We start from the raw sequence: 27,726 nt of genomic DNA, 5'->3' as shown, positions 1-27,726 counted from the left end.
CCACGTGTAGACCTAGACCCCTGGAGGGGGGCCCGCCCTTGAGGGGGCTCTGAGCCATGGACTTAGAGGGTGCTCACAGCAGCCATAGATAGAGCCGACCTGTGGTCCTCCCACCCACGATTCCTGTATTTCCTCTTTTTTTTCTTTTTTTTTTTTTGTGGTACACATGCCTCTCACTGTTGTGGCCTCTCCCAGTGCAGAGCACAGGCTCCAGACGCACAGGCTCAGCGGCCATGGCCCACAGACACAGCTGCTCCGCGGCATGTGGGATCTTCCCGGACTGGGGCACGAACCCGCGTCACCTGCATCGGAAGGCGGACTCTCAACCACTGCACCACCAGGGAAGCCCCTGTATTTCCTCTTAATAACAACCACACTGGCGTTTAAGTGAGCCTGGCAAGGCTTACAAATGCACACATAAAGATTACCAACTACCTTCCCCAGAGACGGACGAGGGAAGCTGAAGCTAAAACACCCCGTGAGGGCTTCCCTGGTGGCGCAGTGGTTGAGAGTCCGCATGCCGATGCAGGGGACACAGGTTCGTGCCCCGGTCCGGGAAGATCCCACATGCCGCGGAGCGGCTGGGCCCGTGAGCCATGGCCGCTGAGCCTGCGCGTCCGGAGCCTGTGCTCCGCAATGGGAGAGGCCACAACTGTGAGAGGCCCGCGTACCGCAAAAAAAAAAAACACAAAAATCCCCCGAAACAAAACAAAAAAAACACCCCGTGGGTAGTCAGAGGAGAGGACCGTCACAGCTCATCCCCCTGTGCCGAGTGCCAGGCATGATCTGAGCACTTGTACACATGTTAACTTATTAAAATACTTCTCACAATCCTATCAGGTTGGGACTACCATCACCCCGCGTACAGACTGAACAAAAGGAAACAGAATATGGTGTCCTCCTTGTGTTCACAAAGCCCGTTAACTGGCAGAGACAGGACTTGAAGGCCACAGTCCGGCTCCCGAGTCCATGCCATGCTTTACAGCCTCCAACTTCTCACGCTCATTCCTAGAGCCACCTGGGAAGGAGGAACCAGGCAACTAAAGACTGGGTTTGAATCAGACACCACGTCTGACCAGCCGCGTGATCCCGAGCAGGGGGCCTCGCCTCTCTGAGTCTCAACCTGGCTCCCTTGCAAAATGGGCACATTAATGGGAACGTCAGCCTTCAGCAACGCTGTGACGAGTATCAGTGTAGCATGTGTGAACGGGCTTTGTAAACTCTGGAGTGTTCTGTGAGGTATAAACTACCCTCTATTCTCATTAGAGGGAATTCATTTCATAACCTGCTCCCGGCTCTTGAACTTTGCTGTGCATCCAGTCAGTGCTGGATGATCTGGAACCAACAGCTGGTCTATTTATGGCTGAAAACCCACAGGTCATAGGAAGACAGCAGCACCGGAGCCCCTGGGTGGCCACAAAGATAAGGTTCGTGTCTCGAGGACCGATGACATGGTGGTCACTGAAGGAACAGGCCCCTCCTGCCCCTTCCACTAGTGACAACTGAAAACCTTGGTTTCCCCAACACCCCGATCCAATGTCAACCCGACTCTTTGCCCAACGTTGGAGAAGTACTGGCGTGTCCTGCAGGCCTGGCTGGCCCCCTCTGACTGTGTGTTGCCTCCTTCCACAGATCAGTGCCCTACAGCAAGGCTACAACCAGGTGCTGTGCCAGACCCTGTCTGAGAGAAAATTAGAAATCACCTCCCTGAAGCACGAGGTTGAGAACTTAAGGAGGGACGCCGCCATCACGTCAGGTGAGGCCCTTCTGCATTCAGGCCCCAGAGCTTCTGCCCTCCCCCTGCAGACATCACCAGTCAACCAGCACACCTGTGCCCTTGACCTGGGTGCAGCCTCAGGGATCACCCGTGTCGGTGCATTAGAGTTCTCCCTCAGTGGAGGTTTCTTGCCACCCAGTTCCGAGGGCAGGGCCAGGTAAATATTTGAGAGAATGGTATCTCTTGGCTACAAGGTCTCCTGAGCACTGGCCCCACCAGGGAGAACACAGGTCGCCTTGTGGCTTGGGTGGTTCCACAAAGCAGCCTGAGTGCAAACTAGAGCGTGGACAAAATGGGGTCACTCCTTTAAGGCACCCATTGTCTCACACATTTCAGCCGAGTGCACTTGGGCCCAAGGGAAACCATTTTCTAATTTGATCAGAGGTGGTTCCCTGATAAAGGGCTTGGGTTGGGAGAGGGGCAGCCAACGCACAGCTGTGACTGAGCTTTGATTCCCTGGATTCCTTCATTGCTTCAACATGTTTCTTGAGCTCCTACTAGGTGTCAGGCCCCGTTCCAGGCTCCGGGGAGGGAGAGCCAAGCAAGACAGTCAGATTCCTGTACTCACAGATTTGGGAGGGGGTGACAGACAATAAAAGTAAACGGATGAATAAACAAGCCCACTTCAGAGAGCAATGGTGCTGTAGAGAAAATAAACTGTGTGTCGTGGTGGCCAGCGCTTCAAGGGGGGAGGCCAAGGGGGACCAGCTTAGTGGGTGTGCAACCATGGAACTCAGGTGGGACTTGAGCCCGTGGGCTGGAACTCGAACCCAGTCAGAACCCACTATCTTTTAATCGAGATCACGCATGTGGTCTCGGGACTTACTAAAGCTCAGGTTCATTATGTCTCATCGCAGAAAGAATTCAGTGAAAGACAAAGTAAGAAGTGGATTTCTTTAGAGAGAAACACACTCCACAGACAGAGTGTGGGCCATCTCAGAAGGCTAGAGGCCCCCAAATATGGGGCGGTTAGTTTTTATGGGCTGGGTAATTTTATAGGCTAATGAGTGGGAGGATTGGGACAACTCTAATATTTTGGGGAAGGGGCGGGGATTTCCAGGCATTGGGCCACCACCCACTTTTTTTTTTTCTTTTTCTGTACGCGGGCCTCTCGCTGTTGTGGCCTCTCCCGTTGCGGAGCACAGGCTCTGGACGCGCAGGCTCAACGGCCATTGCTCACGGGCCCAGCTGTTCCGCAGCATGTGGGATCTTCCCGGACCAGGGCACGAACCCATGTCCCCTGGATCGGCAGGCAGACTCTCAACCACCGCGCCACCAGGGAAGCCCCACCACCCACTTTTTGACCTTTACGGTCAGCCTCGGAAGAGTCCTGGTGCTGGTGCATGTGTCATTTTGCTCATGTATTACAATGAGTCTGTAATGAGGCTCCAGTTCCCCTGGAAGTCGAATCATACACCCCCTTGGACCTAGCCGATTCTAACCAGTTTATGCTGCATCCTCCACGGCTATGTCCTTCTTTTAGAGAGGACCTGTTTCAGGTGGGCAAGGACAAGCCAAGGGCAAGCGAGGCTGCGTGGAGTGAACAGGGGATTGTGAGGCTGGGCAGGGTCGGGGGGTCTGCGTTTTTATTCCAAGGGTGTTGGGAATCCAGTGGAGGTTTTTAAGAAGAAACTGACATGTCTAGAGACCTGAAGAGGAGGGACCACTCACAGACGAGGGGAGGGAGAGAAGCAGGTGACAGGGAGGAGGCAGTGAGCCTCGGAGGGGCACATCACTCTGAAAGCAGCCAGCGCATAGCAGGAAACATGCCCACAGCTGTAGAAGGCAGGCATAGCATTGAGTCGCACGTGAATCCCCATCTCTGTATGAATCTGTGCTTTTCTTCTGCCTCACTCTGCAACTTAATCACACCCAGCCCCACCCCCTGCTACCCCCAGGTCTCTGCTTATGCTCCTCCCTCACTTGGGATGTCCTCAGATATTTTCTGAGCACCTCCCCCAGGCTAGGTGCTGTTCTGGGCACCAGGAATGGAAGGATGAACTCGCTGGTCCTCACCTTCCTCCCGTATGTCGCCCAGTGAAACCTCATCCAAGCATCAAGCCTGTCTCAGATCCCACCTTCTCCGATCAGGGAGTCGGACAGACCTGGGTTGGGATAACGCTTGAGATGGGCTGGACCCACTCAAAGTGTGGCAAGCCCCAGAGGGATTTCCAAGTAACTGAACTGTGTCCTGGAGGCAGAGCTCATTTTTAAAATGAAATTCTGGAGCATTTTGTGCTTTATTTCATAGACATTCTTGATTGATACCTACCACTAAAACTAGGCCTGATGTTCTTTCAAGAAAACAACTGTAGGAGATAAGCCAATACCACTGCATTTATGCACCCTTCTTCCCACTTTTATTCAAAATGATACTACAATGCAAGAGGGAAGAGATATGGGGATATATGTATATGCATAACTGATTCACTTGGTTATAAAGCAGAAACTAACATACCATTGTAAAGCAATTATACTCCAATAAAGATGTTTAAAAAAATGGTGCTACAGTAATGGAGTAGTTATCTATTGCTGCATAACAAGTTACCCCAAAATGTAATGGATAAAACCCCAACCAATATTTATTATCTGCCCCAGTTTCTGTAGTTCAGGAATTTGAGCGGGGGGTGACTTAGTTCTCATGAGTTGCAGTCAAGATGTCAGCTGGGGCATCAGTCATGTCATCTAAAGCCTCGGGGGGAGCCGGAGGATCCCCCTTCCGAATGGCTGCTCATGTGGCTATTGGCTGGAGGCCTTAGTCCCTCAGCACACATGCTTCTCTCTAGGGCTGCTTGAGTGTCCTCATGACACAGCAGTTGGCTTCCCCCGGAGTGAGTGATTCGAGAGAGAGCAAAGAGGAGGCCACAGTGTATTTTATGACCCAGCCTGGGAGGAAACATTCCATCATTTCCACAGTATCATATTGGTTACCCATGGCAGCCCTATTCAGGGTGGGAGGGGCTACACAGGGCATGAATTCTAGGTGGTAGGGATCATTGGGGCCATTTTGGAAGCTGGCTGCCGAGAAAAATAATAGGCGCCCTGTAACAAACATAATTTAGCCACTTTGAGTTCTTGGGACATACCGCATCATTTGACCCTTACAATAACTCTGTGTGGGACAGACAGTGGGAGGTGAAATAACTTGTCCAAGACCACCAAGCTAATAAGTGGTAGAGAGGGGTCCAAACTCAGAGGAGTGTGAAAACCACCACCCCATCAATAGCGTCCAGCAGTGCCCTCTGCCACACGCCCGTCTCCTGGCCTCTGGAGAAGAATTCCTGGACCTTCCCTGTGCTGGGCCTTTGTTCCCCAGGCCCATGGTGTGGCCTCTCCTCCCAGCTTTGCCTGGCCTGTGCCCACAAGGGGCCCCCAAAGGCTTCTCCTCTCGCTGGTGCTGACTGCCCCTCATTCTCACTGAAGCCTCAAACCCTGTTCCGTGGACTTTGCTCTCATTCCCATTCCTGCTCTGGGACCCTTGGAAAAAGCCTCCCCAGTTCTAGGAGGGCACCGGTGGTGGGCCAGACTTGGAAGGTCTTGTCCAAACGTTGGCTGACAGCCATGGTGTTGCCAATAATCCTTCCTGCCTCTTTGACCTCCATGAGTCTTTTGTTTTGGTTTGGTTTGGTTCTTTTACAGAGATGGTGTCATCTTTGCAAAGAGACGTGTTAGTAAAGGATGGTCAAGTTCAACAACTAAAACAGGAGGTGAATCAACTGAAAAGTGAGAACAAAGAAAAGGATCACCAGCTCGAAGCCCTCAGCTCCAGAGTGAGTGTCGGGTCATCAGCAAATTGTAGCTGCAAAAAGCAGACACAGTGGAGTCACATGACACACGGTGGTGAGATGAGGCCAGTGCCCAAGGACACAGGGAGGGTAGCTGCTGGGCAGGTGGCCAACCTCTCTGAAGCCTTTCAAAGGACAGTGTGTATGTGGCTCAGAATAAGCAATATATATTTTCAAATCCAGCAAACATTTTCTAACCCCTATTATAAATGAGTTTGTTTAATCCCAGCAACAAACACACCTATGAGCATATACTGCCAGTACAAAGTTTAACATTAAACAGAATACGATCTCTCTGTGAGCAAGGATGACCACACGGCTGCATCATGGTCCCAGCACCACTGGTTCTCATAATTGTCTTCAAAGCAGAATATCTGAAGATCCAGATGCAAACACGCAGACTCTCATTTCTTCCTTAGACTTTAGTGTGTAGAATGTCTCTATGGAAGATGAACGTGGTCGGCAAGCAAAGAGTTTTTTACATGTAACTGACTATTTGCAACTCTTGCCTTCAATGCTAACTTTAGAATCCTGCCTCTATAGGATACGATTTCTCAGTATTTGTATGATGTGCCTGTTTCTGTGAATCAAGGTAAAACCTCAAAGCTTTCATCTCAGGTGGCAACTCAGAGATTCCCAGAGGCTACCCGATAGCTAGGTCTGCATGGGGGTGGGGTGAGAACAGATCTTGAGGTTCCAAGGAAAAGGCACAATAAGTAATACCTGGTACGTAGTACCATACCCAGTTTGGAGCTGGTGAAAGGCACTGCATGAGCTTTGGGATCAGACAGACCAGGGTCCCATCCCAGAGCTTTCTTTTATTGTAACTTATTTGGCCTCCATTTCCCCATCTGTGAAATGGGGATGACAAAATCGTTTTCCGAGAAGTGGGAGGCTGGTTTTAGTTGTGCTGTTCTGCCTCTGCCCTGGGTTGGCTGCCTGGCCAAGCCCTCTGCATTCGTTTCTCCCAAGCAGAGTGTCTTCCCAGGCATGTGCTATAGCTGTTTTATGTGGGGGGTGTGTGTGTGTGTGTGTTTTGGGGACGGGAAGGGGATGCAGAGGTGGTGCTAAGTAGAAGGAATCTGCAAAGACAGCACCTGCTTGGCTCTTCTACCTCCTGAAATGCATTTGGATGATTTATGTCCCCGTTTCCCCTTCCTCGTTGACCTCGGAATGAGGTCCCTTCTCGTCTAGACTGTGCTGGCCAATAGAAGAAGGGCTCGTCACCACCAAGGGTTCTGCTCTTGTGAACATTTGATATGCCTTTTTTTAATGACATACATCATGTGTGTTAATTTTAGAAAAATAAGTAGATGACATTGAGAAGAAAAAATAAAAAGAGAGGAGAGGAAATGCAACCTTGAGAAATCAGTGTTAATATTTTCATGTATGTTCTTCCAGTCTTATTTCTATATATTGCCTAGAAATCAATCAATCAATCATTTTATAGTGAATTTATAGTATGCACATTTTTAAAAATTTTAAATACTTACTATTTTCCCATGCTAATAAATCAACGCTCTTATCATTCGTCTTAAAAGCTACATACTTTCTCCTGGATGTACCCAGTGTTATAAAGTGGTCTGCTGTTCTAAACAACACTTGGGTTGTTTCCTCTTTTTTTTTTTTTCTTCCACTGTTACGGACAATTCTGTGAAGAGCATCCTTGAAACTACAGATTTACTTATTTCTCCAGTCATTGTCCTTAAGGTACATTCCTAAAGTGGGAATTGCTGGGTCAAAAGAAGGCACATCCATTCTTATGCCGTTAATTCCTGTTGCCGAGCCGCCTTCGGGCAAGACAGCTCCGTTTACCCCTCCACACCAGTCGGCGCAGTTGTGTCTTTGAGACTCAACCTGCACAAAAGCCGTAAGATGGACCCGAGCTCACTGGCTCGGGCCCCTCCACCCTCACCGGTCACAGCGTGAAAACATCCCAATTCCTGCACCCTAAGTACCCAGACTCTGCAAAGCTGGATTTCCCCTGCAGTGAAGTTTGCTAACTTTGAAGAGGAATTTGGATGCTCTATTCCTCAGAACTCATGAGAGGGGTGAACTGGGAACGACTGCAGGATCCCGTGCTCCCATCACACAAATGGTCTTACCTCTCAGAATTCAGAGGTGTGATTGGGTTATACAGCAGGAAACACTCCTGGGCGTGAACACAGGTACTTGGGACCCCCAGCCAAGCCCCTGTGGCCTTGTCCTTTTTCTCCACAGTGCTCAGTGCTGAAAGAAGAGTTACAGAAGGAAGATGCCCAGAAGGAGAAGTGGGAAGCCCAAGAGAAAGAGTTAAAACTCTGCAAAACCGTGCGTTGAACCTCCTGACCCCTAGGTGTCCACTGAAAGCCTAGATTGTGACCTTGAGTGTTTTGGAGGGGTTCCTTGGCTCATTAGCTAGCACAAGCTCTGGGGCTTTCTGGGTGTTTGTCTGTTAATGTAGTCTCCTAATTCTTTGATTTGCTAGCCTCAAAGAGATGGGTGAAAAGTCCATGGAAAACACACTCTCCCCAGATTTTCTGGGCAGTTGGCTCAAGGCCCCTCATCAGGATTCCCCTGGGGAAAGGGACGGGAGGTGGCCACCGTATGCTGCTAGAAATTCAACGTGGTCCCTACCCCTGGACTTTGATGCCCAGACTTTCATGATCCACTGTCACAAGTTTTATCACGGCCCTGATCACTGTTATTAACACAACTCTTCTTGAATTATTTTTGCTTAAATACATTCAATTTTACAACAATTCATAAAAACAAAATAAAAAGCAAATGTATCACTGGCCTTGTATGGAAGGTGAACATAAAAATCAATACAGTGAAAAGATGACAACTCAATATAAATGTTCACCCCCTGTACCGGCCCGAACCCTCGTGCACATCACCAGGCATACGTTTTCCATCCATTGGGAAGGACGGTGCCTGGGACGGGGAAAGGAGACGTGTGTTCTTCTCTCTGTCAGGAGCACACTTCTCTGCCTCAAATGAGATAAAAGAAAAATGTCATTGTTCTTTGCTTCCAAACTGTGCCCATTGTGTCTTCCAAACAGCCCTTATTTAGATTGAACTCAAAAATGTGCCCCAAGGAAAGAGACTCTAATGAGTGGATAGGTATCTTATACTGTTTAATCCAGGATCCATGCTGATCTTCAAAAGAAACTCAAATTTTCCCTCACCCAGCCCTTTCTCTGCATCCGTTGAAAGAAAGTCTACTTTGCCTCAAAGATGTGGAATTGTCCCCCAAGGGAAGGAATGAAGTGAATCCCAGACTAGGTTTCTGCCTTAATGAACCGGATGAAATGAGTTCTGAAGTTGACTTCCCTGTTGTTGGAACTCTTTCAGCAAATCCATGACATGGAAAAAGAAATGAGGAAGCTGAGGGTGGAGCTGAAAAGGAGCAGTACCGAGCAGAGCCTGATCTCTATGACGCTGCAGGAAAAGAGCAAGGTATGGCAGGGACAGGTCGGCCTGGGAACCACTCTGGGGCCAGCACTCCACCTGCATCATCTCTGTTCATCCTCACAATGACCCCATGCAGTCTATACTGGTATTAACCCCACTTTACAGTCGGGAAACCTGACACAGAGGTGAAGGAAGTTATCCAAGTTCACTTGCATAAAGTAGTTGTGGCAGAACTTGAATCCAGGTCTGCCTGACTCCAAAGCTCCTGTGAGTAACCACTACCCTAGACTGCCTTCAAATCTTAATTGTGAAATTATCTAAGAAAGAATTGATCCATTAAATCAAGTTTGCCAATGATGTTTTTCCAACTTAAATTCTCATATTGATTTTTTTTTGTCTTTTTGTTCCATCATTGAGAATGTTTTTAAAAATCTCAACATGTTTGTAATTTGTGTGTTTCTTCTTTTAATATGAACGATGTTTGCTTTATATGTTTTGAGGCTGTGTTACTAGGTGCATATAAATTTAGAATCCTAACACTTCCTGTAGAGCAAAACTTTAGATCATCATGAAATGTCCCTTTTCATCTCTAGTAGTGTTTCTCCCTTAACGTCTCCTTTGTCATTTAGCTTCCTCACTGGCTTTCTGTTGGTTAGAGTTTTCATACCATATCTTTTTCATATGTTCTCTGTCAATTTTTGTCTTAAGGTTTAGACATATGCCTTCAAATAGCGTATCATTTTTACAAAATCCAGTTTGACAATCTTTGACTTTTAGTCCATTTATATTATGTAATTACTCGTGTACTGGGGTTTAAATCTACCTTCTTGCTCAATACCAGTTGTACCATCTGTGCTATGTTCCTTTTTCTCTCCTTTCTTGCCTCCTTCTGAGTGGATGGTTTTCTCTTATTCCACTTTCCCCCTCTATTAGCTTGGAAATATTTCACTTTTTTACTATTCTTTTAGTAATAGTAAGACAATAGCATTCATCCTTGACTCACCAAAATCACACATTAATTAAGTTTTTCACTCTTCTACTATTCTCTTAGTAGTCATCCTGAAGACTACAATATGCATTCTTTTTTTTTTTTTTTTTTTTTTTGCGGTACGTGGGCCTCTCACTGTTGTGGCCTCTCCCGTTGTGGAGCACAGGCTCCGGACGCACAGGCTCAGTGGCCATGGCCCACGGGCCCAGCCGTTCCGTGGCATGTGGGATCCTCCCAGACCGGAACACGAACCCATGTCCCCTGCATCGGCAGGCGGACTCTCAACCACTGCGCCACCAGGGAAGCCCTGCATTCTTAACTTACCAAGAGGCAATAGTAGTTGATAATTATGCCCTTCTCCTTGACAGTGCAATGAGTTTCAAACACCTTAACCTCACTTACCCCCTCCAGATTTATAAGCCATTGCTGTCATTTTCTAAACTCCTCTTGATAGTTAATACCCCCAAGACATTAGTAGTGTTTTGCTATAGTCAGTATCATATCCACACATTACCCTTACTGTTGCTTGTCTTTTCTGCATCTCTGATCACCCACCTGGGTTCATTTTTCTTGTGTCTGAAGAATACCCTTTAATGTTTTCCCTCATGGTGGCTCTGCTGATGACAAATTCTCAAATGTGCCTGTTTGTCTGTCTGGAGATGTATATTTAACCTCCATTCTTAAAACACATTTGACTGCGTATTGAATTCTACAATGGCAATTCTTTTCTTTCAGCACATTAGATACAGCATTAGATATGTCACTATTGTCTTGTGGCTCCTATTATTTCTATTTAGAAGTCATCTGTAAGCCTAACTGTTGTACCTTTGCATAATCTGTCTTTTTCTCCAGTTGCTTTTAAGATTGTCTTTTCCCTTGATTTCCAGCAGTTTTATTATGGTTTATCTAGGTGTGGATTCAGTTTTATTTACCTCGTTCAGAGTTCGTAGGGTCTTCTTGAATCCCTAGCTTGGTGTTTTGCCTTAGTTCAGGCACTTGGGCTCTGTACCACACAGGCAGTGGGGAGCTCCTAAGGCTTCTGAACAAGTGACTGATGCAATGACATTTGTGGACAGTAATCAGGGTGAAAATGATCGTTACAATTTCTCACGTACTAGGCGTTCCCTTGAACATTTCATCTCTTCATCTTCACAACAGCGCTGTGATCTAGAAATCATCCTCTCCATTTTACAGATGAGAAAGTCAAGGCTACTAGTTACTAGTAAAGTAACTAGCCCAATGGCACAGTCGGTTTTGTCTGACTCCAGGTTCGTCTGACTTCAGTGACGCTGGCGTAGCAAACAGCCACATGCTACTGTTTACACTGAAATTAATGAAAATTAACTAAAATTTTTAGTTCAGTTCCTCCGTCACACCAGCCCCATTTCGAGTGCTCGATCCCCAGATGTGGCTGGTGGCTGCCGTATTAGACAACACAGCCTCGCTCAGAGTACCTGTACCGCTGGAGAAATTTCTGTTGGACAGAGCTGCCTTACAGCTGGGTAACTCTCAGAGTACCGTTAAGATTGCACTGGAAGAATCTAAACTCGAGGCGAGGAGGCCAGTTGTCACAGTCCAGCTTGCATGTTAGAGGGACTGGAGGACAGGCGTGAGACCACCAAGTGTGAGGGAGGGAGCAGGGCGGCCGCTGAAGGTGACTCTGAGGCTTGGGGACGGGAACGGGGGCTGTTCATGCAGAACACAGATAAGGGCAGAGTCCAAGGCTGGACTTGGCTTTTGCAGCACATGAAAAAGGCTGCTGACATAGAAGTCAGAGCATGTTTAGACCTGGGAGAAAACTAAGGCCCAGAGAGCTTAGATAACTTTTCCAAGGTAACGGAGCTGGGTAGAGGCTCTTCCACTGGACCACACTACTCAGAAGAAAGCTCTTAAGGGCTTTTCTGGGTCTTTTATTACATCCCTGTGATCCCCCTCTTCAGATCCCTGAAAACACAGCCTGTGAATTTGTTTCAGCACAAAAACTTTCCATTTATTTATGAGAGTTTGCCTCATTTCCTGTTAGTGCCAGGGCCCAGGGCTCAGCAGGTGCATCCAAGAATTGAGCAGCTGCGAGGCCTACACTGGCCAGCCAAGGGTAGCGTGGAGCACGCCCAAGCTTACCGTGCGTTGACTGTTACCCAAGCAAGGGGGGAAAAGTAGGCAAGCTTCTCCACTTTAAATACCTTCCTTGGCAGGCTGCAGTTCTTAATAGACATTGCTTTAGCAAGCCTCCAGAGAGGTTACCACCAGTGAGTGTGCTCAAAGTGGTAACGACAAACAGTTATGATAATAAACCCAATCATAACATTTCCAAGTACCCATCACGAGTTATTAGAACGAGACTGTACGGCGGACATTCCTGTCCACCTTTCCTAGGTTACAACAGTACTTAACACACTCACAGAGCCCTTAAGCACTATTCCAAACATTGAATCCCCACAATAACTCTATGCAGTGATACTAGTATCATCATCCCCATTTGACAGATGAGGACACTGAGTCACGGAGCAGTGAAATAACTTTCCGAGTGTCGTACGGCTTGTTTGGGACCGAGCTGGGATGGGAGTGTGCGGTAGAACATAGTTGAGCCCCGGGTGCAGAGCTCGGCCCTTTCCCGTAGGGGGCAACTCCCTGTGAGTTTGCCTCCACCCTGTGCATGCCTGTGACCCCTGCTGCTGGGCTGCAGCTGTCCCTACCCCTCAGGGACTCCCCCACTGCCATTAGCAGCCCCCCCAGAAGAGTTTCCCCAGAGGGCATGATGATCACATTAGCAGCAAGCCCACGCTTTCATCATCCTTTCAGGTGGAAGAGAAGCTTCGGCAGGATTCCAGAAGGAAATTGCTTCAGCTGCAAGAAATGAGGAACAGAGAAAACCTCATTAAAGCCAATTTGGAAAGGGCAGTAGGTCAGGTAGGCGTGCTGCAGAGCCCCTTCACGGGCCCGTGCTCTCCACGGAATCCCGCACCCAAGCGGCCGGCAGGGATGAATGAGGAGGAAGACGGCCTGGCTTAGTTCACCCGCTTATCTCAGGGGCAGGGCTTTGTGCGGCTTCGGCGTCCCCGTGGATTTCACTAAAGAGGCTTTTCCTTCTGGGAAGCTGCCCACTCCAGTGTTTGCTGCTGCCTGAGACCCTGACCAAGCAGCCAGTCCCAGCTCAAGGCCCACCCCAGGGAACCAGCTGTGCGGTTCCCTCTTGGGAAGGGTTTGAGCTCTTGACCCCGGTGGTGTTTCTAGCACTTTCTCCTTCACATTTTTTGTCCTGACATTTACAGCGATCTTTCTTCCTCTGGGACCCCAAACAGATGCTACAGTCAGTGTCCCCAGGGAAATGCCACATTTCTGTTTGTTGGTTTGTTCGTTTGTTTGTTTTGTTTGGCTGAACCGCGTGGCCTGCAGGATTTTAGTTCCCCAACCAGGGATGGAACCCGTGCCCCCTGCAGTGGCTGCGTGGAATCTTAACCACTGGAGCGCCAGGGAAGTCCTGCCACTTTTCTTAATAAAGTAAAACCCAGAATACCACAGCTTATGCCAGGTGGAGGTGGGCAGGGTGGGGAGAGGGCCATTTCCCAGGACTCTGACCCACGATGGCCCAGTGGCCCTTCCTCTGACACGTGGCACAGACATGAGGGCCAGAACATGCAAACGAGCCTTCACCAAAGGCTAAGGGAGAGCAAAGGAGAACCCAAGACGGGGCACTGGCCCTCCAGAACACAGCCCACCGAGGGCAGCCCATCTTGGACCCCCTCCACGAGGCATCCTCTCCTGGCAGCCACGGCTCCAGGGGGACCAAGAACGTTTTGCATGTATGTGTTTGTGCTTTTCTTTTTCTGGGAGAGTGAGTCCACCTCGTCACTCATTGGATGCTCAGAAGGATCTGTAAACCACCAAAAAAGGTTAAGAACCACAATCCTCAAAGGAGCCCTCCGTCCCACCCAGCCCAGTTCCCAAAGCCCTTGCGTTTGGTAGCATCCAAGCCTGAACCATCAGTGTGACCGGAATTTGTCCCACGCGCTAAACTTCAGAGGCACCCACAAGTTAAAGGACGATGCTGACCCTCAGGTAGGTTTTAAAGCCTCTTCAACCAACTTCCACACCATCACCCCCGGTGTCCTTTCTCCTGCAGGGTGCCGACCCCTTAGCAAGGCAGAGAGCCCGCCAGCCTGGGCTTCCCTCCGTGCACCTGGGCTACCCCTCACCTTGCTGGCACTCTGCACTCACGGCGCACACCCGCCTTGAGGGCATGATCTGCGCCACTTGCCGAGCGCCTGGTCATGGCTCTGGTCAGGGGTCATCCAGGAAGACCCTCAAAGACACTGAGATTCCTCCAGGTCTAGACTCGAGAGAGAAAGGACGAACAAGGCTTCTCTGCGCTGCCTGGGCCTTCCTGCTTCACCCCCTTGTCTCCACAGCCCACTCCCGGCCTAAAGTCCTGCCCTTCCCCAGGCCAGTGACCACAGGACTCAGCCCATCGTCCAGCAGGACCTGTCCCTCCCCACCCCCACCCCCCACCAAGCAGTCCTGTAGGGCGCCTCTGGTGATAATGCGGGCCATTGCCCACAGGGCCCTCTCTACATAACCTCTTCCTCAGGCGAGCTAGGACCCTCCCTTGGCCATGAAACCAGCAGACGACCCAGAGTCCCTCCAATCACCCGGCTGGCTTCTGGCAGGATGACTGCAGAGGTGTCCTTAGGAGAGTCACAATTCCTCTACTTGGCTTCCCAGAGCTCCCTGGTGTGCAGCAGACTCCTGTGTCTTAGGACCTGTTGACGTTCTCATTGATTCCGTGGCCCTTGTGGTCCTTCAGGGCTCTGTTTTAGAGCCTTTCATGACCACATTTTGCCAGTGAGCCAAAAACCCAGGCCAAGGGCCATCACGTTGGGAAATTTCCAGAGAATCTTGGGCTTCTTTGCCGTTCAAGTCTCATGAGCCTGGGGCATCTTGAACTCGTCATTCTAGAAGCCCTGATTTAATTTAACTGCATTGTTTCATCATCCATAATATGAAGACACCAGCATCAGGGAGGCACTCAGTAAAAACTGGCTGAACTGAAGGAGAGGACTTTGAACATCTGACTTGACAGGTGTTTCTGTTCTAAGCATTCGATGAACGTTTATTGAGTGCCTGCTGTGTGCCAGGCACTGCACCAGGCTCCGGGGACCTGGAGAGGAATACAGGAGACGTCGTCTTCAGGACACAAGGTCTAAGGCACAAAACGGCAGCAGGCAGCTCCACCTTCTCTCCCCAGGAGCCCTTGCTGATGACACGAGTTACCCGGGCTGGCAGCCTCAATATTTATCTCACATCCTGGTGCCAACGTAGCAATTACGGAAGAGCACTCCTGGCCCTGGACTTCCCACTGGATAATTGGCAGCAAGTGGCTCTTCCGAGAGCCCGAGACGTGTGTGTGCTGACCGTGTGCGTCGGCTAGGTTAAGCGGGCACACCTGAAAAGTCATTAAAACCTGCTGTCCCCCTCTCTTGTGTGGGCACTGCCCCTTCCGGTGAGAGGTGAAGGTGTTAATTACCCATAATGACCACTAAAGGCGTGCAGAGCCTTCTCACCGATTTCTCCCAGACCCAGCGATGGAGGTGCCTCCCCTAGCCTTGCAGCTGCAGCTGCGCCACTCACCTCATCCCCTTCCCTTTCTTTGTGCTGCAGCTGGAGCTTTTCAGAGGTCAGGTCCTCAAGGCCACTTGCGGACGCGTGAAACCATTCCAGGACAAACCTGTCTCCAATCAGACGGCTCGTCTCTCTTCCCCACTTTCTCCTTCAGGGACCCGGGGCTCCAGACACTGGGAGCATATGTTCCTGTTTTTTGTTGGTGGCACATATTTTTCACACTGTTGCTACACCATGAAATTTGTTTTGATTTTCTGGGATTTCCTGGCTTTTAAAGTAAAAGCCAGTTAAACTCCCTTGCAGTGTTTCTGTGAAAATCAAATTAAACCACCCAGGACTGTGTCTGGTCGGCAGACCCGCACGGTGAACCTCCGTTAGCCCCGCGAGGAAAGGGGCGGCCTCAGCATGGACGGTGCGTCCTCGCTCGCTCGTTCCTCCTGAAGTGGCAGATGGCAGTGAGGGTGGGCCTCTGGCTGTAACGATGCCTTATTATCCTTCCGTTTATCCTCTCCAATCCTGGGTGTCAGCGCGCGGGTCACAAGATCACACCACGGGCTTCTCTCGGACGACCTCCTTTTTAGGAGCCCACAGCATCAGGCTCAGCGTGATGAATCCCTCCCAGAATGCAGAAGAATCTAGAACACACTTGTGGCCACATGACAGGCCTTTGGCTCTTAAAAAACCATCTCTGATCCTGGGAAACATGCCCCGGTGACAGAGCCAATATCCACCCTCCAGAGCCATCCCCAAAACACGCCAGGACCTCCCTCCTCTGAGCTTAAGCTGAAGCCCTCCAGGTCCCCTCCCCGCAGAGCCACCCTGCATTTTAATTAATTAATTTATTTATTTTTGCTGGGTTGGGTCTTCGTTTCTGTGCGAGGGCTTTCTCCAGTTGCGGCGAGCAGGGGCCACCCTTCATCGCGGTGCGCGGGCCTCACTATCGCGGCCTCTCTTGTTGCGGAGCACAGGCTCCAGACGCGCAGGCTCAGTAGTTGTGGCTCACAGGCCCAGTTGCTCCGCGGCATGTGGGATCTTCCCCGACCAGGGCTTGAACCCGCATCCCCTGCATCGGCAGGCAGACTCCCAACCACCGCGCCACCAGGGAAGCCCCACCCTGCATTTTAAATCTTTTTTTTTTTCTTTTTCTCACCAGTTACTAGAGAAGAGCAGCAGGGTCACAGAGGACAATATCAACGTTTGGCAGAAAAAGCAGACCCTGCAGAAGGAGACCCAGCTCAGCAGCTGCAAAGAGGAGGAAATCACCCAGAACATCAAGAAGCTGAAGACATCCTTAGACCGTTGCCAGGTGCCCCCTTCTCCATTCCTCAAATGTCCCCTGTGTCTCATTTTTGTGCTCCTTGTTCAGGAAATTGTCCAGCTCTGCTTTTAGTCCACCTTTTCTCTTGTTGGAGAAATCTGAGATCAGAAAACAAAGGACCTCCAGAAATGCCTCCCAGGTGAACTTGGTGTGGCCAAGGAGAAGCTGCCCGACACACTCCAAGTACTGCCTTTGGGAGGCCCCAGACCCCGGGGGAAAAAAAAACAGCCCCGTGTTATTTCCAGAGAAACCAAAGAAACATTCTGCTCTTTATTTGCAGTTTTCTTTTCTGTCCCAGCAGTGGAAGGCTGCTCTTACCCTTATTGGACCAGAGGGTCTGGCAGAGCCCCCACTTCATGGCTCCCATGCAGGGATCCAGCTTATCACATCAGGCAGCTGCTTCTGCTTTCTCTGGAAATATGCAGCTGCTATCTGGGGAGTCTGGGCAAATGTTGGCTTGTCAGCACTCTTTCAAATCAGGAAACCGCACTTTATGACCAGCTTGTGTGTTGATCTCAGCAGGAATTCTGTAACCAAATTTGCTTCCCCTTTCAGCCAAATCGTCCTTGGCAATTTGGCTTTGGAATTGCCTATACCTAAACAAAGGGTCTCTTTGACCATCCAGAGTCCCAATTAGAGTGCACGTGAAATAAAAGCTGCCTCCTTCCTTCCGCCCCCCAAAAAAGGGAAGTAGAACTGGGCCGTCACAGGGCGGCCAACATACGGCCCTGCCTGCTTCACGGGCCCGTCAAGAACACTGCTCTGTGCGGGTCACAGCCATCAGGTGGTATTTCTGGCGATGGTGCCCGGGCTCCTCACGACCTCATCTCTTTCCAGGCATGCATGACAATGTCTTGCTGTAGCAATGACCTGAAGAAGGAGGTCGACCTCCTGCAGCACCTGCAGGTCAGCCCACCTGTCTCAGGGCTCCAGAAGGTGGCGCTGGACATCTTGCGCCTGTCACTGTCCTGGCTGGAGGAAACGGAGCATCTCCTCCACGAGGTGGGGATCCAGTTCTGCAGCTCCGACAAAGGTGATTGAAACTCTTTTCTCACATAGTTACATGACTGAACTATTGCGTTGAATCTGATCACGATGGGACATCTGTTGAGGGAGGCTTCTTAGGTATGTGGCCAAGTGTTCCCTTCTCCAGACTTCACTTTGCTTCACCACTTGAGAAGCAGTGTTCCTGGAAACAAGTACACAAGTGCGACGTGATTACTGGAGAAAAAGGAGGCGTGACAGAGTCAACAGGAAAAATCGAAATTATGCTCAATCTTCTCTCTCAGAAGTAACCCTATATATACATAGAGAGAGCAGAGACGGTTTTCAGAGCAGCTTTATGTTCATGGCAAAATTGAGAGGATGATACAGAGATTTCCCAGGTACCCCCTGTCCCCACTCATACACAGCCTCCCCCATGTATCAGCATCAGCACCAGAGAGGTACAGTTGTCAGGACTGATGAACCTACATTGACCCATCCTAATCACCCCAAGTCCATGGTTTATATTAGGGTTCACTCTTTTTCATTTTAATTTTATTGGAGTGTAGTTGATTTACAGTGCTGTGTAGGGGTCACTCTTGGTGTTGTACATCCTATGGGTTTGGGCTTGGACAAATGTGTGATGACATGTATCCACCATTATAATATCATACAGAATCGTTTCACTGCCCTGGCCTTTCTCGCCTTCTGAGATGGCCCACGCTCTGTCTGTGGAGTGTGTTTCTCTCTAAATAAGTCCACGTCTTACCTATCACTTTGTCTCTCACTGAATTCTTTCTGCGATGAGACATCAACAACCTGAGCTTCATTAAGTCCTGAGACCAGCAGGTCCACCAATAATGAGGCCCACCCCGGGGAGGACCCAGAGGCCCTGTAAATCACGATGCTCCACCGGGAAGATGGTCCAGTCCTGAAGGTGCCTTTGATCCCAAATCTACTGCCCTAAGCAGAAGCCAGGGAGCATGGTGGGGGATGTGGTTCAGATCAGGCCATCTCTGAGCAGATTGGTGGATTCTGTGCACAAAGCCCTGGTATTAGGTCAACTCGATTTATGAGTTTCACTTCTCAGGTCACTCTGTAACTACACAGTAACAGAAAGTACAGAGAATTCATTAAAAGCCACCTGTGCAGTCCATAGAGGGGAAGTGGGGTGGGTGAAGTTACAGATCAGGGACGTGGTAATAAAGCAAAATGATGATAACCCATAAACCCAAATATCTAGAAACTGATATTCTAGAAATTGAGGAAAGTAAAGCTACAAGTTTAACAAAATAAAAAGAAGCAAAGGAGAAGCCAACTTCAAAGCCAGCCTATGCAATTCCTCGAGGGCAGCGCACATTTGTCTGATTGAACCCTGGCCCTGCTGTTCTTCAGTGCCCTCCTATTAGTGCCTTAAGTAATCAACATCTCCAGTAATCCCTCTGCAGTGTTCAGGAATTCAACTCGTCATGGGGAAACCTGTGGTTTGAGGACTTATGTTTTTAAGAAACCTTCTTTTCTTTTCAAAACTGGACATTTTTATTTCAAATAAAAGAACCTATCCCCCCCACCAAAAAAAAGAATAGTTTCACTGCCCTGAAAATCCTCTGTGCTCCCTCCCAGCCCCCGCGCAGCCCCTGGCAACCACAGATCTTTTTACCATCGCCCTAGTTTTTGCCTTTTCCAGGATATCATGTAGTTGGAATCATACAACTTTTCAGATTAGTTTCTTTTATTTAGTAATATGCATTTCCGTTTCCTCCAAGTCTCTGCATGGCTTGATAGCTCTTTTTTTCTTTTTAAGTGCCCAATAATATTCCATTATCCATTCACCTACTGAAGGACATCCTGGTGGCTTCCAAGTTTTGGCAGTTATGAATAAAGCTGCCATAAACGTCCACGTGCAGAGTTTTGTGTGGACATGTTTTCAACTCCTTTGAGTAAATACCAAGGGCGCGGTTGCTGAATCGTGTGGTTAGAGTACATTTAGGTGTTTTTTTTAATTTTAATTTATTTTATTTTATTTATTTTTGGCTGCGTTGGGTCTTCATTGCTGCGCACGGGCTTTCTCTAGTTGCCGCAAGCGGGGGCTACTCTTCCTTGTGGTGCACGGGCTTCTCATTGCAGTGGCTTCTCTTGTTGCGTTGCATGGTCTCTAGGTGCGCAGGCTTCAGTAGTTTGGCACGCAGGCTCAGTAGTTGGGGCTCACAGGCTCTAGAGCACAGGCTCAATAGTTGTGTCACACAGGCTTAGTTGCTCTGCGGCATGCGGGATCTTCCCAGACCAGGGCTTGAACCTGTGTCCCTTGCATTGGTAGGCGGATTCTTAACCACTACGCCACCAGGGAAGTCCGTAGAGTACGTTTAGTTTTTAAGAAAACCACAAAACTCTTTTCCAAAGTGGCTGTTTTGCGTTCCCGCCAACAATGAATGAGAGTTCCTGTTGCTTCACATCCTCGCTAGCGTTTGGTATCGTCACTACTATCATATTTTGTGTGGAACTTCCAGGGCATTTTCCCATGGAAAGAGCTGTGTGATTCTAGGCAAGTTACTTCCCCTCTCTGTGCCTGTTTCTTTACCTGTAAAATGGGGATAATAGGGAATACTCACCCCGTAGGATTTTTGTGAGGATTAAAATGCATTGATATATGTAAAGTATTCAGAATAGTACCTGGCATAAAATAGGCACTACCTATCCACGTGTATTGATTTTTTAACTTTACAAAAGAATAATGTCATATTATACCCAATTTCCTTTAGTTTCATTCCTAACAGTACATCTGGAGCATCCTTCAATGTCAATACACACAGATCTACATCATCGCTGTCACTGATGGCAAGGAACCCCATTCTGAAGGATATACCGTAATTTATTTAGCCAGTCCTCTATCATGGGCATTTAAGTTGCTTCCAGTTTTTCACACTTAATAGATGAGTCTGACATAAATATTATTCACACATACCTGTTCATCTTATCTTTATCATCCTAGATGTGGAAGGATATGAACCACTTTCATTCAACAAAGATTTATCGCAGGCCTCCTAGATACCAGGCACAGTGCAGGATGGAAATATAATGGGGTCAGAAACAGGTAGAATCCAGGTTATGGGGTTTATGGATGTTGGCTGTAAAATTCCTCCCTGTTCGCTGTACATTTGAAATCTTTCATTATAAAATATTGGGGAACTAACAGGCACTCTCCCTGCGCTTGTAGATCTTAGGGTCTCAGGGAGGAATAGGGTGGGGCCTTAACTGAAAAATCACTCACATGTAAAACTTTAATCATGACAGTTGCTTTGAAGAAGTGCAGGGCTCTGACCTGGTCAGGGACGGCAGGGCAACTGCAGGGTGCATAGGAGTTATTTGCCAAAGAGGGGAGGGGAGGGCATTCTGGGTGGAGGGAGCAGCGTGGTGGGATCGAAGGAAGCATGGAGAACTCAAGGGGCTTAAAGAAATGGAGGCGGAGGGCAGGGACTGGTGAAGGAGGTCCACAGGGGCTGTATCATGGTGTGGCCAGGGGCTTGCAGAGCCCTGGTAAGAAGCTCTGCTTTAACCTGAGAGCAGAGAGAAGCCCACGAAAGGTTTTAAGGAAGAAACTGATGGAACAGGCTTGCATTTGGAGACAGTCATCTTGGCCACGAGTGGAAAATGTACAGGAAGGTGGCCAGCACAGAACCCCGGGAGAGCAGTTAGGAGGCTGTCACAAGACACGATGGTGGCCCTCACTGTGGCAATGGAGGGGACGGAGCAAGAGAGAAGATTCCAGGGGCATTTAAGAGATGAATCAACAGGCCTCAGTGATGGAGTTAGATATGGCTAGAAGGGAAGTGATGGAGAGAAAGGGGGCTACAGATCTCCAGGTTTCTGGCTTGTGTTAAAAGTACAGATGTGGTTCCTTCACTAAAATCCAGAGTAAGGAATGCCACAGGAGGACCGGGTTTGAGAGGGAAGATGAGTGTGAGGTGCCTGTAGACATCCAAAGTGAGGTGCCAAGGACGCAGCTGTCACCCTGGTTATCCAACCATATCAGTGATGTGGCCCCGGAACCCAGAAGAACATGTGCCACATAGCGGGTGCTTAGTCAGATGGGATGGATGGACGGGTGGATGGATGGATGGTGATTAAAGCCATACGTGTGAATGGTATCACTAGGAAGAAAGTATTGAATGAGAAGGGAGAGCCCAGGGCCACACCTGGGAAACTCCAACATTTATCGTTGATCCTTCTTGCCAAAGTGCTCTCCAGGGAGGCTGCACAAACTTGACATTCTTGCAATAATGAATGAGAATAGAGGAGTGATTTTCAACTCCGGTGATTAAACAACCCCAGCCAGGATATGTCTAAGGTAATCCAGAAGGTGGTGCGAATTTCTTTTAAATGTGTTTAAAAAGAAAGGCAAGGCTTCCCTGGTGGCACAGTGGTTGGGAGTCTGCCTGCTAATGCAGGGGACACGGGTTCGAGCCCTGGTCTGGGAGGATCCCACATGCCGCGGAGCAGCTAGGCCCGTGAGCCACAACTACTGAGCCTGCGCGTCTGGAGCCTGTGCTCCACAACAAGAGACGCTGCGATAGTGAGAGGCCCGCGCACCGCGATGAAGAGTGGCCCCTGCTTGCTGCAACTAGATGAAGCCCTCTCACAGAAACAAAGACCCAAGACAGCCAAAAAAATAAATAAATAAACAAATGTGGGGTTTAAGGAAAAAAAGAGAGGCAAAATCAAGATTAACTTTTCTGTAAGTGCCTGCCCCTCACAGAGAGCATAGAGAAGAGGGGCGTTGCATTTCTCCCGGCAACCCAGACCCTCCCCACCCACTGTATTACTGTTGTTGTAATCATGGCAGAGTCTGAGTGTGCGTGAAACCAAGAGAGATGTGGCCCACAGTTCTAGCTGTTCTTCAAAATCAGAACTAAAACAAGGAAAGGTCATGATCTCTATCCTAGTAATAGCGGGGCCAAGCAATGTGTGCACTGTCCCCTCCCCAGGCTTCAGGAGTCACTGAAGCCTCTGTCTCTAAATCTAGTCTTACATTACCGTAAAGAAACATGGGTTGCAAAATTAAGCCATCAGGGGCTTCCCTGGTGGCGCAGTGGTTGAGAGTCCGCCTGCTGATGCAGGGGACACGGGTTCGTGCCCCGGTCCGGGAAGATCCCACATGCCGCGGAGCGGCTGGGCCCGTGAGCCATGGCTGCTGAGCCTGCGCGTCCGGAGCCTGTGCTCCGCAACAGGAGAGGCCACAACAGTGAGAGGCCCACGTACCGCTAAAAAAAAAAAAAAAAAAGAAGAAGCTGGCTCAAAAACTTTTTGTGTGTTAGACCACCATGATAAGTGATTCAAGGTACTTCCCATTACTGAGGCCAGCAGGGGATCCCCCAGTCACTCATCACCATACACAAGCAGTCCTAAGAGCCTTGTGTGTTCACAGTTCCTAAGAGGAGGGTAGGAACCATGGTTTGTTTAATTCCTCCTGGGTACTTGTCACTGTGTTAGTTGTTTTACATGTACTGTGTACTTTCATCTTCCAACAGCCCAATGAGCCAGGTACTATTGTCGTCTTTATTTTGCAAGTAAGGAAACTGAGTATCAATAACATTAAGGAACTTGCTCAAAGTCACACAGCGGGTACATGGTAGGGTCAGGACTCAAACTGAGGTCGTTGTGACCCTAGCACTTGTGCTTTTTCTGTGACCCCACATGCCCTCTGAAGATCCAGAGGGGTACCAGGTACATGCCCAGTTCCTAGAGGACAGGTTCTGTCGTTAACTTGAACAGAGACAAACCTGAGAGTTTCATTCCCTGGAGTGAAGGGTGTCTGATGCGCACCGCGGGCCTCGCCCCAGCAAAGCCCCATTTGCATTAGAGCGAATAATTCTGAGTTCAGGCTTTGGAGACCAGCTGCTAAGGTGTGACTCTCAAGTGTGCGCTTACTCATTGTGTGAGCAAGTCTCGACTTCTGTGTGCCTCTGTTTACTTGGTTATAAAATGGGGTTAAGATCTCACCAGGTAGTTGTGAGGATTAAACGACGTGGTACCCAAATCATGGGGTCACACATAAGCCTTAGTAAATGGTAGCTGCCATCCGCATCAGCCTTGAATACTTGTTGATTGAATGTGAACTAAATGTGGATGGCAAGCAGATGGGTATGCGCACAGGCAGGGCAGCTTGATTTACTCACGCCGAGGTGCCTTTACCTGTGACCCCTGCCGCATCTCTATTTGACAGCTAGTCAGATTTTCTTAGCCGTGAGCACTCAGTTCTCTTCCCAGGCCTTCTTCCTCAGCTCTTGACAATGGGCTGCATTTCCTAGCTGCCGAGTGGTAAAGCTGGGACTCCATCCAGGTCCCTGTGACCTCAAAGCCCCTGCTCTGAACCACCATACTACCTGCCTTTTAAAATATTGTCCTAAGGGATAAAACACACGTAACGAGCTAGGTCTGTAAAATCCTGGAATAAATCCCTCAGGGAAATCCAGGTTGAGTAACTATTGTTGGATCATGTCATGAGCAGCCCAGGAGATTGGGGTCACTACTAAAGATCTGATTGGTTAAGATATCACCTAACACCTGTCAGAATGGCCGTCACCAAAAAGAACACAAATAACAACTGTTGGCGAGGATATGGAGAAAAGGGAACCCTTGTACACTGTTGGTGGAAATGTAAATTGGTGTGGCCACTACGGAAAACAGTTTGAAGGTTTCTCAAAACACTAAAAATAGAACTATCATATGATCCAGCAATTCCACTCCTGGGTATTTATTCCCCTAAAATGAAAACCACTAATTCAAAAAGATACATGCACCCCAATGTTCATAGCAGCATTATATACGATAGCCAAGACATAAAAGCAACCTAAGTGCCCATCAACAGATGAGTGGATAAAGAAGATGCAGTAGGGAATTCCCTGGCGGTCCAGTGGATAGGAGTTGACGCTTTCACTGCTACGGCCCAGGTTCAGTCCCTGGTTGGAGAACTAAGATCCCACAAGCTGCATGGTGTGGCCACCCCCCAAAAATAGATGTGATATATCAATATCTATATCTATATCTATATCTATATATGCAGTGGAATACTACACAGCCATAAAAAAGAATGCAATTTTGCCATTTGCAGCAACATGGATGGACTTGGAGGGTACTATGCTTAGTGAAATAAGTCAGACAGAGAAAGACAAATACTGTATGATATGACTTTTATGTGGAATCTAAAAAATAAAACTACTGAATATAAGAAAAAAAGAAATAGACTCACAGATATAGAAAACAAACTAGTGGTTACCAGTGGGGAGCGGGAAAGGGGGAGGGACAAGTTAGAGGTAGGGAAATAAGAGGAACAAACTACCGTGCTCACTTCAGCAGCACATATACTAAAATTGGAACAATACAGAGAAGATTAACATGGCCCCTGTGCAAGGATGACACGGAAATTCATGAAGCGTTCCATCCTTTTGTGACCAGAATGGGAAGGAAATTCAAAAAAGAGGGGATATATGAATACATAGAGCTGATTCACATTGCTGTACAGTTGAAACTAACACAACATCGTAAAGCAGCTATACTCCAATTTTAAAAAAAGAGGTACAAACTACTATGTATAAAATAAATAAGCTACAATGATATATTTTACAGCACAGGGAATATAGCCAATATATTTTTTTTAATTTCACTTTTTCCTAATTTTTTTTCTTTTTTTTTAAACCCCACATTTGTTTATTTATTTTTTTTTTTGGCTGTCTTGGGTCTTCGTTTCTGTGCGAGGGCTTTCTCTATTTGTGGCAAGCGGGGGCCACTCCTCATTGTGGTGCGCTGGCCTCTCACTATCGCGGCCTCTCTCGTTGTGGAGCACAGGCTCCAGACGCGCAGGCTCAGTAGTTGTGGCTCACAGGCCTAGTCGCTCCGCGGCATTTGGGATCCTCCCAGACCAGGGCCCGAACCCATGTCCCCTGCATTAGCAGGCAGACTCTCAACCACTGCGCCACCAGGGAAGCCCATAGCCAATATTTTATAATAACTATAAATGGAATATAACCTCTAAAAATTGTGAATCACTATGTTGTACACCTGAAACATACAATATTTTACATTGACTATATCTCAATTAAAAAATTAAAAAGCTGTGACCTAAAAAAAAAAAAACTGATTGGTGAAGGATTACTGTGTGGTCCCACTGGAAGACAGGAAACATGTAAGGAGGACCTTAAAAGTCAGCTCCCCTCTCCTCCTGCCTGGTTTCTCAGCTTCTTTTGATAAGGGAAAGAAAGGACTTTTTACATTGATCTTTGCAAGCTCAGTTGATTGTGTCTATGTCTGCAAGATTTTGTTGCAAATAAAAGGATTCCCTGCATACATAGAAAATCGCTCTTTCTCAGATATCCAAGATACGCAGTATTTTTATGTGAAAAAAAAGAAAGTTGTAATACAATATGCACAGTGTTCTCCCCTTTATTTTCTTTTTTTTTTTTTCAAATGCCAATATCCGACCACAGGAGAAATCTGGAGGAAAAGACATAAAAGTGTTGAGAGTATTATCCCAGCATGATGAGACTGCATGAGCCATGACTTTCACTCAGTCGTTCAACAACTATTTATTGCAGCCCTACTGTGTGCCGGCCACTGAGGATACAGCGGGGGGACACTTTCCACTTTATGGGTTTCTGCCCTGTTTGGATTTGTGTAACAGGCATGTGTAACTTTTGTATCCAGAACTATAATCAAGAATTGCTTCTTCTCCCAAAGAAGAAAATCCCTCTTTCCAACAGCCCAAGTCCGCATCACCCATCTCTGCCATCTCGGGATCCGCCCAGCGCCCCTCTCCTCACGCACCCTTCACATCAGCCAGCCCAGCCCTTCACTCTCCAGCCTCTAGTCTCTCTGAAAAGAGAATGAGAGACCTAGGTCTGAATTCTGATCCTACTGCTTACCAGCTCCATAGCTTAACCTTGCTGGGCGTCTGTGTCTCACCTATAAATGCAAACACATTTCCTTGCTGGGCTGTTTGTAATGATCAGAAAATATCACGTGTTAAACTTCTGGCATGGTGCCAGGCACACGGCAAGTGGTTAATACTGAATAGCTATTATTATAATATTATTATTCTCACTCTTCCAAGCTGGAAATTCTCAACAAGTGGCAATGTCAGAGGTCAAGGGCCCAGGCACGAGCCTATTCAGCTCCCCTCCTGTCTCTCTCCGCACCCACCTTTCCTCCTTTCCCTCCATCTTCCCTCACTACATTCTCTTTCCAAATGCAGCTCTTCCCTCCCTGAGTCTCCCCTTCTCTCTCCCTCCCAGACGACCTTGTGCACAAGCTCCTGAATCACGACCTCCTTCTTCAGCGTCTACAGCCTCCCACTCCATCTTTCTCCTTCATCATCAAACATGCACTTCAAGCTGGTGTATCTTCACTGGGACCACTTCTTCTTCAGCTCCTTTTCTACTGCTTGTACTCCTGTCCCACTAAGACCTTGAAGTGCATTACACCCTGTGTGCTCACCACCAACTTCCCACATTGTCTTTGCCTCTTTGGCAACTGACGTGGCCCCCCTGCACTGAAGCCCCAGCTTCCTCCCCCCACCATGTTCTCCCTGGCCTACCCAACCCTCTCGGTTTGCTTTCTTGAAACCCTCTCATCTTTGATAATTACAGCTTGGGTGGGTGATGCTCCTGGCAGCCAGTAGGTGGAGGCCAGGGATGCTGCTAAACGTCCTACGGTGCCCAGGACGGCTCCCACAACGAGGACTGTCCAGCCCAACACGTCGAGATGCTGCAGTTGAGAAATGCTGCTGGCTCCTTCGTCTCTAATACATCCCGGTTATTTTTCTGAAGAAAAAAATCACCCTTCATTAAGCCAGCTCACTGCTCCATCA

General features: G+C 48.4%; 1 protein-coding gene and 1 pseudogene across 2 annotated transcripts in view; one reads left to right on the top strand and one right to left on the bottom strand.

Annotated features, from left to right (window-relative positions):
• LOC308620770 (centrosomal protein of 78 kDa-like) overlaps positions 1-27,726 on the bottom strand; it is a 1,829,729-nt pseudogene that overhangs the window by 190,808 nt on the left and 1,611,195 nt on the right. The gene's annotated exons all lie outside the window — the stretch shown is intronic.
• The window catches only part of LOC308621087 (forkhead-associated domain-containing protein 1-like), a gene marked incomplete at its 5' end in the record, with an annotated part of 101,097 nt that overhangs the window by 59,202 nt on the left and 14,169 nt on the right, over positions 1-27,726 (top strand). The window contains 8 exons of the mRNA XM_081241259.1: positions 1,633-1,756; positions 5,417-5,547; positions 7,783-7,872; positions 8,899-9,003; positions 12,749-12,856; positions 15,605-15,688; positions 16,719-16,871; positions 17,721-17,916. Coding sequence (XP_081097385.1) covers positions 1,633-1,756; positions 5,417-5,547; positions 7,783-7,872; positions 8,899-9,003; positions 12,749-12,856; positions 15,605-15,688; positions 16,719-16,871; positions 17,721-17,916 — 991 coding nt within the window. The remainder of the gene's footprint in view (positions 1-1,632; positions 1,757-5,416; positions 5,548-7,782; positions 7,873-8,898; positions 9,004-12,748; positions 12,857-15,604; positions 15,689-16,718; positions 16,872-17,720; positions 17,917-27,726) is intronic.

This window comes from Mesoplodon bidens (assembly GCF_964165515.1).
Source record: "Mesoplodon bidens genome assembly, chromosome: 7".
Taxonomy (NCBI): Eukaryota; Metazoa; Chordata; class Mammalia; order Artiodactyla; family Ziphiidae; genus Mesoplodon; species Mesoplodon bidens.
Note: the sequence above shows the minus strand (reverse complement) of the source record. Positions and strands in the feature narration are given on the sequence as shown.